At 39.8% G+C, this 11993-nt stretch overlaps 1 protein-coding gene across 1 annotated transcript; it reads left to right on the plus strand.

Annotated features, from left to right (window-relative positions):
• Positions 1-480: 480 nt before the first annotated feature.
• On the plus strand, positions 481-1183 carry NAA11 (N-alpha-acetyltransferase 11, NatA catalytic subunit; the record flags this gene model as incomplete). Its single annotated transcript, XM_082642741.1, is given in 2 exon segments — positions 481-744; positions 746-1183. Coding segments are annotated over 2 exon segments (702 nt in total).
• Between the last annotated feature and the right edge of the window lie 10810 nt (positions 1184-11993).

The following is an 11993-nucleotide window of genomic DNA, read 5'->3' on the forward strand; positions in this document are numbered from 1 at the left end:
ATCCCACATGCTGCGGAGCGGCTGGGTCCGTGAGCCATGGCTGCTGAGCCTGCACGTCCGGAGCCTGTGCTCCGCAACGGGAGAGGCCACAACAGTGAGAGGCCCGCGTATGGCAAAAAAAAAAAAAAAAAAAGTTACAATTGAAACAAATAAAAGAATAATGACAACAATGGATCAAACATTGTATTAAAACCATTGAGAGCATAATGAACTCCACTGCCATGTGCGGGAACACGCACAATGAAGTGAAAACCTCATTGGCTGGGACTAGGTGGACACTTCTGGAAGCCATATCTTAGCACCGCCCCTTCCATCTGCTGGTTATCCTGCCTTCCCGCCATCCAGCTTCCACGCCATCTGGCCTCGCAGCTTCGTCCCCCCCTGGACTCAAGCCCCCGAGGCAAACAGTGTCCCTTGTGCTTGGCGGTACCCTCTCTCCCAGTCTCTGCCCTCAGAGGTGGCTCGCTACCCGCCGCCATTATGAACATCCACAGTGCTCGGCCAGACGACCTGGTGAACCTTCAACCCTGCAACCTCCTTTGCCTTCCGGAGAACTACCAGATGAAATACTATTTCTACCATGGCCTTTCCAGACCCCAGTTCTCTTACATCGCTGAGGATGAGGATGGGAAGATTGTGGGCTACGTCCTGGCCAAAATGGAGGAGGACCCAGATGATGTCCCCCACGGACATATCACCTCCCTGGCTGTGAAGCGTTCACACCGGTGCCTCGGCCTGGCCCAGAAAGCTGATGGACCAGGCCTCCCGGGCCATGATAGAGAACTTTAATGCCAAGTATGTGTCCCTGCATGTCAGGAAGAGTAACCGGGCAGCCTTGCACCTCTATTCTAATGCTCTCAACTTTCAGGTTAGTGAGGTGGAACCCAAATACTGTGCAGATGGAGAAGATGCTTATGCTATGAAACCAGGTCTGTCGCAGATGGCAGATGAGCTAAGGAGGCAGCTGGAGCTGAAGGAGAAGGGCAGGTATGTTGTGCTGGGCTCCAGGGAGAACCAGGAAGTCCAGGGCAGCACACTTCCTGGTTCCGAAGAGCCCTGTCAAGAGAAGAACCCGGCCGCTGACGTTACTGGCAGTGACAACAAGGAACCCAGCGAGTCCACGGAAAGCCCCCGTGCCCAGGACAGCTCAGAAGACACACTCCACCTCCTAGAGCCTGCTTAAGGTATGTATTCTCTCTTCCCTGACCTAGTCCCTATCTCCCCTAAATTCCTGCACCATACCTGGGTCAGCCCAATCCCATCCCATTCTTGCCCTGATGGGTTTCACTGTGAAAGCCACATGTTGACCTTGGGCAGGAGTGTAGAGTGGGTTGGGGCAAACTCATTGCTCACTATTGGAAGTTAATAGGACTCCATGCTGAAAGTAGATTAAATTCAGTAAAAGAAACAAGCATTTATCCTGCCTTTTCGGTATGAATTGTATTTCAGGGTATCCACATAGTCACTGAAAGAAATTTCTTCTTTATAGAATGACAGCTAATAAAGACAGAAAGAATGACAGAATTATAAAATTAACATTTTGCAACTCTTGAAATAATAGATCTAGCCAATTGTCGTCAATGACTAATACCGTTAGGTGAAAGTTGGAGCAGTTTGCAATGATGGATCGGACTGGCAACTCTTGAAGTCACTGGTCAAGTGTAACATCACTACAAAGGAGACAAATATTATGTGCCTCCAAATGCAATAGGAAGTACACAGTGACACCTATGAAATATTCTTGCCAAAAGAAAATTTTGTACGTGTATAAAATTTATCTTGAATTCAAACAAGGCCCTAGATCTAACTACCATTTTTATTAAAATAATAATGATAATAATAATAGAGGGACATGTTAAGCTACAGTCAGCCATATCCAGAATGAGAGAATTTCTACAGAACAAATGACCTGGTATCTTCAACAAATAAATGCCAGTTTTTAAAGAGGGAGGAGGAATTTATCTATTAAACTTTAGAGATATGTTGACCAAACACAACCATTGTGGAGACTGTTTGACTTAAACAAACCAAATATAAGACATTTTGAGATGACCAGGCAAAATTTGAACATGGACTGTATATGCTATTAAGGAATTGTTAATAATTTTGTTAAGTGAGCTAAATGGTATTGTAGTGTTATGTTAAAAAAATTCTTATCTGTTAGAGATATATATTGAAATAGAGTTGAAAGAATATGAGGCCTAGAATTTACTTTAAAATAATCCAGCCAAAAAAAAAATAATAATCCAGGGCTTCCCTGGTGGCGCAGTGGTTGAGAGTCCGCCTGCCAATGCAGGGGACACGGGTTCGTGCCCTGGTCCAGGAAGATCCCACATGCCGCGGCTGGGCCCATGAGCCATGGCCACTGAGCCTGCACGTCCGGAGCCTGTGCTCCACAACGGGAGGGGCCACAGCAGTGAGAGGCCCGCGTACCGCAAAAAAAAAAAAAAAAAAAAAAAAAAAATACTCTAGCAAAAAAAGGTCGGGGCAGGGGGAATAGATAAAATAAGAATGGCAACATGTATAATTGTTGAAGTTGGGTAATGGGTACTTGGGGGGTTCATTATGCTGTTCTTCACTCTTGAATGTATGAAAATCAACATGAAAAGTCAAAGAACAAAAACAATTATGGTTCTTCCGACTACACCCTAATACTAATACTAAGCAGACACTGAAAAGTAGTTTTAAAAGACTATTTAATTTCCCTTAGGCTCAGTGGAGAAGTTTTAAGTTCCAAACCTACTCACCTTATGCTTACATATGAAAAAGGCAGCGACTTTCTCATAACAAAGTCCAGTCATGAGTGACACACACTGCATATAATTAAAATAAATGCTGTTTGATTAATTTACTCGTTCATAAAAATGTGTATATGCCTGGCATGAGGCTTGGCGCTTGGTATACACCAGTGATTAGGACAGGCTGATGTTTACGTTATACAGAATCTTATCTTCGTGGTTATTGGCTTCTCTTCAGTTGTTACACTCTACCTGAGTAAGATTTTAAGTAAATGAAGATAATTGGAGATTGCTTTAACACTGTATATATATATAGTTTTATATATTATATATATATAATTTGATGAATTCAAAAGCACTTAATATCTGATACGAGAAACAAAAATAACTGTCACCCTAGTAGGGGAAAAGAAGATAATAAATAATAGTAAGAAAATTATTGTGTGGCAGTTATATTACTGTAATTGAACTTTCTTTCTAAGATGAAGGAGTTGTTCCTTGTACTTAGCAAAACTGTCCTTCCATGTTGGTATCCTCTGAGGCAGCTTCTCTGGCTCCATCTAATCTTTGGTCCTCACTAGTCCCTTCTGGGTCCTTTCCAATCAGAGGCCTCTTCAGGTCTCGGGTGCTCTCTGCCATGTTTGGGCCATTTTGGTAGCAAGGGTATTAGTGTGCCTAGGCTAGTTGTCCTAAAAATTAACCTCCAAATCTCAATAACTTAATACAATAGCAGCTAATTTCTCACATCACAGTCCAATATGAGTCAGCAGTGTGGTGGGGATGTGAAGGAGAGAGGAAAAGAAGGGCCCTCCTCCATGAAATCATTCAGGACTCCATCTGTTCCTTAGCCCTCTTTGGCAATCCGGTGAAGCCTAAGGACTCCTCAGAAAATTGTCTTTTAATGGCATGAGTATCTGTGAGATCACAAAGGAAACCAATTTTATTGAAATACTGTTACCAAATTATTTTATAATAAACTTATGTTATATATGTTCCTTTTTATTAGCATATGTAATAAAAAATCTAGCAGTGGGTCTAATACTGTTACTTAAAAACAAATTGAGTGTAAATTGAGTGTAAATGGTATTTTGAGATACCTCTAACAGCTGTAATATAATATGAAAATACCTGTGATTTGTATTGGTCATAAAGTGACAAGTATTGCAAATATTACTATTCATTGGGGCCTACATTCATAATTGAAGGAAATGCTAAGTTTCAGTTAGAGGTTAGGGAAAATACAGAGTTATTTTTGTTCCAAATCCAAGTTCATGGTTCTCCTCAATTTGATTAATGGATCCCAGGTTAACCCCTGATTCAGTGAGTGCTGTTTTCTAGAATCATATGTCCTCTACTGGTTCATATACATTCAGCTTGCAGATAAGGGAAGAGAATACACATAGAGGTTCACATAAGTTTTGAAAGTCAGTCCTATTTTCCCTACTAACTGCAGGGTAGGCTAGGTAATGTAGTTTAGCTGTATGCCCAGGAGGAAGAGGAAGGAGTTCTGGTAACCACACAGCTTAGTTTCTGCAACAATGGGAACCATCCTAGTGGTGCTCTGGACTATGAGAAATTCTGCTTCCATGTCCAGATAGGAGCTTGGGATTATTCTGCTGCCCGCTCTCCATAACATGGCACAGGGAACTCTGTGCAGCTATCTAAGGCTGTCTGCTTAGTCACATGACACACATGTCTTCTGCTGTTGCACAGACCTCGGCATGGGAAACTGGGATCCTGCCACCTTGCCGCCTTTATACCTCTTGTTAAAGCCTGGAAAAAATGACCCCTTTACTTGGAAATCCCCCAGATTGTCTAAGGCTTCAGTTACCATCCCTCACCTCCATCCTATTCAACAGGGTATTACTAGGACATACACCTAGCTGCCCGAATGGGAAAAGGCTACTGTGAAGAAAGAATGGGGGAAAAAAAAAGGTTAATACTACAAAAGTATTATCTTGCCACAATTGTGGCATTCCTCATGTGGAACTGGAGTTAAAATACCTACAGAAGAAAGTCTTGAAAGAAATAACTTTTCATTTTCCCTTATCTTCTTTTGGGTCTGGGCACCAGAGACAGTTAAAGTTAGAAGATTTAGAAGTGATGGTGAGTAGGGCAGCTGGTGAAGGAAACTGGAGGTCTTCATCTACAAAATGGTAATAAAAATCACTAATAACACTATGAGAACACTATGTCATAGGAACTATTCTAGGTATTGTGTATGAATTGTCTCACTTAGTCCTCCTAATTTCCCTCTGAAGTAGGTACTATTACTCCATTTTACAGATGAGAACTGCATGTCATTCAGATAGTGAGTGGAGAACAGGGGTGCAAACTCAGATGGTGAGACTCCACTATAGTGAGCATTAAATGGACAGTCCCTGTAAATTGCTTAGCACAATACCTCACACACAGTTATTTATTCTGTAAATTTTAGCTCTTAATATAATCTGTAGTAGCTATTTAGGCTCTTTTCTTCTCCACACTAATCAAATGATAGGATGTTGTGTATGAGCAGCAACAGTTTGCAATCTTGGAAGGGAGATGCATCTTAATGATTAAAATAGCTTTCACTGACAAGCTGAATGTCAAAGCATTCAGCTGAATCAACGCTCATCAACAGCAGAGTTTCTAGGGAGCCATAGCAGTGAAGACAAGTCAGTTCAAAACATGCTAGTTGAGGCAGGAATGCCATCAAATTGATGCTCCTGACAAGAAATATGTGGGTGATTCATAACAAAAAAGGGAAAAAAATGCAAAATCTTAGAATTTTCCATTGAGCTGGCAATACTGAGTTAACCAAGGTTACTTCAGTGACTCTCCTTTTCTGGTTTATTCTTTCTGTCGCTAAGCTGTCATCCTAACAAAAAGTTGTTAAATGTTCACACGAGCATTCACTGAAATAGACTGTTCTTAATTTTACCAGACAACTAATTATAGCTGGAATGATATAATGAAATATGGAAGAAAGTTAGAGACTGACAGGTCTGGTAAATTCCTAGTATAACCTTACCCCAGATATGCCAGAAACCATAGATTTCAAATGTAGCTGCACTGTATGAAGATATAGAGGGGAGGGGGTTGGGAAGAGATAAAATATTGTTTTGAAATACTAATCAGATAGTATCATTTGTTGAATTAATTTATAATCTCCAGTAATGTCACTTTTCAATCAGTGTATGATGTACATTTAGGATGACTGAAATACCAACGTCTTTTGCTAAATTTTGTACTCTTTCCATGCCAAGGAGCTTTATGGTAGAAGAAGTAAGAAAGAGAAGATAATAACCATTCTTCTGTGAATGGCAGTGGTTCAAAGAGCCTTCCTAAAACATTCTGCAATGCTGTTTCTTTAGACTGACATCCTCAGAACATCACAGGAATTATTTTTTAAAGTCAAGTCATAAAATTCTGTTTTGTTTTCAGAAAGTAATGATAACAACATATTTCTCAGGCTGCTGTTGCCCTCCTTTAAGGAATCCTAGTAATGTAAAAATTTGTACTTCATAAGCTAATAAGGACTGTAATATTCATATTTTATCTTAATGTCTTAAACTTATCAAGGAATATTTACTGAGAAAACTAAAAGAACTATAGAATGTTTGGTTTTTATATAACTTCTTTTGCAGGCCTCTCTTAACAGTATTTGAAACAAATTGAAAAAGTGATGATAGACTTTATGGCTTATTCTCCCACATCTTATTACTCTTCCATTATAGCAAATACACTTTTTTAAAAAAACAAGATTTTGTATTATATGCTTCTGAATGTCCTGCAACTTGATTTACTGTTGTTATTCTGAGAACTGACTTCTCTGTAATTAAGATTTTGTACAAAAATGCTTTTTAACTGCTCTGTGCATAAGTCAACTTTTATTACTTCTGTGTGCATTTGATAGATGGGTAAAGAATGCATGTTTGCAGTTGTAAGGTTCTGTTGTTGTTTTGTTTTGTTATGTTTGCAGTTGCTCAGCAATGGGAAGCAATACTGCACTAGCTTTTCTTTAATTTATATATTCCATTTACATATCACACAAAACTTTCTTCCTTATTAAGAATAGGGTTCATGTCCCATTTATCTTTGTTTCCTTAACTCCTGGCACATTATTCATTCATGGTAGGTACTCAGTACATACTCATTGAAAGAAGGAAGGAAGGAAAGAAGGACCCTCCCAAATTACCAATGCAGAATTTAAAAGTGGAAAGGAGAGAAAATGTACATACGGTACTACTTCCTATTACCTAATGTAATAAGGACACTTATAAGTTATGAATAAAGAGACAGTGGGTATTTTGGTTTCATCTCCAGGTCTCACAGAAAGAAAATATGACTTACAGAATTAGACACATTGCATCTAACTTATCAAGAGCTAAAAAGGCCTTTCATTTCATTTGAATTGAGATAAATTTCTTTTTGAGTGGAGTAGGATGGGATAGAATTTGAAGATGACAAGCAAAAGTATCATGGTGTCTTTAGGTTTAAAATAGGACCTCTGAGGTAGATCTCAGCCTTTCATTGTTCTCCCTCCTACCCTTTCTCCTGGCAGAAATGGCTTTTAGGTGTTGTTAGTAAAAGTTCATGTGTCCTCATGGCAGGGAGAGGAGAGAGCTCCAGATCCATATGTGGATCTTTGTGTTGTCCACTCAATTCTCACTGGCTTCCATGGAGATATATCTAAAGTGGCTATTAATGCCTTGCTGATCTGCTGCCAAAGTCTGTCATTGGTTAAACAAGTATTTTATTCTGTCAGAGCCTGTAGCCCTCCTTTGCTCACTTGCTCTCTTTTCACTTCTCAACAGCATTGCAGGTCTTCATGTCTCGGCCACGTCTTCCCTCTGAGCCCTGGCTTAGCCTGTGAGCTCTGCAGCATCTGCTCTGGGGTCGTCTCAAGGAGACCCCAATGGCTTCTCACTGTCAACTCTCAACCTTCCACATGCCCTGCTGGGAATGAAGGAATACGCGGGCACAAGAGCCTGCTGCACAAGAGCCAAGGAAGTTTGAGGCCTTCCATCACAGAACCTTCCTTGGCCTACTCCCGCCATGCTACCATTTTATTCTGTTTGTAGTAGTTTGTCTTGCAAGGTTGTCTCTTCCGAGAATGCAGAACAGGAAGCAGGGCAAACTCCTGAAGCTCCTCTGCTTTCAGTTTTTGTCATTATTTATCTGTGTTTTCATTCTTGAGAGGGTAAGCAGGACCATCAAGTCAGACCTCATGCCCCCTTCCTCTTCCTTCTTCATCTTTTCTGGTAGAAGTTTTCTGTTTCCTCTTCCTTTCTCTGGGAACCTGTCCTCTGTCGTGTCCTCCCATTTCTTGAGGAGGTATTCTCATTCTCCTTCCCAGCAGGAGGAAGGGGTAAGTAAGGGCTTCTACTGTGCAATCAGAACTTGGAGATTTCAAGAAAAGGACAACCAGTAATTAAATTGGAATATCTAATCTGCTTGTTTGTATCAATTTGTTTTTTGTTAGTGACATAACTTGCCATTTATTGAGGAACTATAATGTTCAGGCACAATGCTAGGCCTTTATTAACAATATATTTAATCCTCTCAGCAACCCTAGGAGGTAGGTATTATTATCCCTGTTGTATAGATGGGGAACCTGAAGCTCAAAGAGGCTAAGTAAATATCTAGGATCTGAACCCAAGTTATTTGAATTCAAAGCCAAAGTTCCTTTCACTTTCCTATTGCTACTTTTTGCATTTTATTTATAAAAGTGTGAAAACCATAGCAAAAAAAAAAAAGGAGTATCTACTGTTTTAAAATGTTAAGTGTTGGGGCTTCCCTGGTGGCTCAGTGGTTGAGAGTCCGCCTGCCAATGCGGGGGACACGGGTTTGTGCCCCGGTCCGAGAACATCCCACATGCCATGGAGCGGCTGGGCCTGTGAGCCATGGCCACTGAGCCTGCGCATCCAGAGCCTGTGCTCCGCAACAGGAGAGGCCACAACAGTGAGAGGCCCACATACCGCAAAAAATAAAATAAAATAATAAAAATGTTTAAGTGTTGACTTAATACATGACAACTATATGTCATTTGTAAATATTTAGATAACCCTCTATTATAATCCTATTTACTATTTTCCCCAGTAAAAATAAGTGAAGACAAAGTGTTTTGATCGCTTTTGACAAAGTGCAGTGAAAGTCACCAGATAAATCCAGAGTTATTATTAATGTTTTTATATTCACTGAATGTGAATTACCATAGTATATAACACTTCTCATGTTTAAATTTTTATGAAAGCTAGTGTATATGGTTTTAAGTCAAAGCCCTGTCATTAACCATCTTATGACAACAGATAAATCTGTTCTCTGTAATCATAATCAGCCCTGCTAAGCTCTTCTTACAAATCTTCTCTAAGAATGCACTCTAAGAATGCCTACCTAATAGTAAATGATTGCCTGAGGCAGACACAGAAGTTTTTTTTCCTACACAATAAGGATTTGCCATTTCCTATGCCAATACAAACCTCTCATCTATCTTTCCATCTTTTTTCTTTTTAATTTTCTTTCCCAATTCTAAAACTATTTTATTCCTTCCCCTCAAGCATCTGTTTATCTCTTTATTTCTAAATATAACAGCTTTCTAACATCTGTCTCTAGGGCAGCATAATCCTACTGATGAAATATTCCATGTTTTCCTTGAGCCCTTGTCAATATGTCTTCGTGTTAACAGCTTAGCAGATGGAGAAACAGAAGGAGTAGCCTCAGCTTACCTGAATGATTTCTCTCTAGCACCAGGCACATTACTGTCTCTACTAAACTTGATGATAGGAACTGGAGTAATTGGAAAATAAGAAATGATATCTGACTTTTGCAGTGTTATTTACTAAAACTGTTGGCTGCTTTTCTTTGTTACTGTTATATCCTTTTTCCCAGTCTCATACCAGGAGAAGACAGAGTTATAGCAACCTACCTAATTTGGACTGTGCCTACTTAGATAATGGAAGTAAAATAAACAATAATACTAATATTGCTTTGGGCATAAATTAGCATGTTCCCAGTGGTTCCAGGGTGATCATGGTGATTTAGCAGCAGCCATAGCTTCTGCAGCACTGAAATTGTGGGAGCCTATAATACTGCTTTATGTAATAGCATTGTTCTTTTTACATGGGGCAAATTATTATTATTATTTTTTAATGGACTGACCACTTTTTCCTTAAGTACAAACCTAGAGAGGCCAAAGCAGGGCTTTGAAGCAAGGATATAGGATAGTTAATGGTGAATACCATTGGACTAGCTGTAGAAAATGACCCACACCCCCTCCTTTACTTGCTGCTTTAAAGAAACTACCTGGGTGGGCTCAGGTCTGTCAGCAAATTGTTCAGAAATATTATCAAGATGCAAAGTTTTCTTTGGCTAATAGAGAGAAACTTGTGAATGAAGTCTGCGAGTTACCTATTTAGAATCTGTGTGATTTTTCCCTTTAGAGATAAGAACAAGGGACAAACAATAGGTGATTGTCTAAAAATAATGGGGTATGTGGATGTGTGGGAAAAGTGGGGAGTGGTGCTGGAAGTTAGTCCAAAGCTGGGAAAATTTGGAAAGGATAAGGACTCTGAAATAGCTCAAAGGAAGTTTTCTCCAGTTTTCACATGCAAATGAGTCATCTGCGGGATCATGTCAAAATGCAGATTTTGTTTCAATAGGTCGGGGGTGGGGCCTGAGTGTCTACATTTCTAACTAGTTCCTGGATAACGCTGATGTTGCTGGGCTAGGAACCACACTTTGACTAGTAAGGGTCTTAACACTCATCTGCAACCCTGGACCTAGTCAAAAATACCTGGGACTAGCCTTTAGGTCAGTTTGGATTAGAACCTAAATAATTCGGGAGTCCCATTCTTTTTTTTTTTTTTTTTTTTTTTTTTTTGAAGTACGTGGGCCTCTCACTGTTGTGGCCTCTCCCGTTGTGGATGGAGCACAGGCTCCGGACGCGCAGGCTCAGCGGCCATGGCTCACGGGCCCAGCCGCTCCGCAGCATGTGGGATCTTCCCGGACCGGGGCACGAACCCGCGTTCCCTGCATCGGCAAGCGGACTCTCAACCACTGAGCCACCAGGGAAGCCCCAGAGTCCCATTCTTAAATACACATACAAATCCTGTTTGTCTTTGGAATTTTGTCATATAAGGTTGATGGCCTAATAATTTTAATAAAAATTCCAAATATATTTCATCAAAATGTGTAAAACAAAAACATTGTATATATAGTATATGAGATACATTGATAATAACTGACATTACATCGTCTGTTATTATTAGAATGCCTTGATATGTTAATATTTCCTCATCTTTGACTTCCAAACAAGTTAACAGTATATGAAATTTTTGAACTATCAATCAATTTATTGTGTTCGTTGGTCCATAGATTACCCTAGACACTATGAATTTTTCCCATGCTGACATTTGACATAGAAATTGAAAATGATGCATTTAAAAATTGGAGTATGAGATCTGTATGTGGATTAAAGTGGTGTGGGAAACAATTTCAAGAGAAAATTTCTATCCAGGGGTAGGAATTTCTAGCCCAGGTTTTCTCAAAGTATAGTTCATGGACCTATTGCATCAAAGTCACCCAGGTGGTATGTTAAAAATACAGTTTCTTTGACTCCAACTCAGATTTACAAAACAGATCCTCTATTTTTAACAAGCCTCCAAGTGATTGTTTTACATGCTGCCATCTGAAAATCACTGACTAATAAGGTGAATTCCTCGTGAAGGTAATTTGAAGGGCACATTTTCCATGGTGATGCTTTCCAGATTTAAATTAATTTGTCCAAAGAAGCATTTTTTTTTTGTCATTACTTGCCTGCCCATTTTTTTCCCCAGTCCTCCCACATCAGTGCCCCACTCCCCATTCCCTAGTTTTATCCTTTTTTTCCTCCAAGTTCTAGTCAAGCAAACAATAGCTACAATTTGGCAGTAGTGACATATAGCACAAGCTTGAAGAGTGAGAACACTCACAAATCACACTGAAATTTTCTTAATTTGTTTCCAGAACAAAAAGCTCAAAAATTTCAATGTTCAGTTAAGAATCAGGCACCAGGCCAGTCTGGAATCACATGCCTTTCTACTCATGTGTCATTAGCTTCTCATATCCCTTCATCATCTGGGTGTTCTGAGTTACAACTTTTATTAACAGTCCTCGGCCAAAGAACTGATGAAACAGACCAAGTGACTTATCACAGCCCTTCTTTATACTTTTTCCTAGACATGAATGCTTCTTTGAAATCTTAAAGGACACAGATCATTTCACTGAGGCACA

The sequence above is a fragment of the Mesoplodon mirus genome, assembly GCF_964341445.2.
Source record: "Mesoplodon mirus genome assembly, chromosome: 2".
NCBI lineage: Eukaryota > Metazoa > Chordata > Mammalia > Artiodactyla > Ziphiidae > Mesoplodon > Mesoplodon mirus.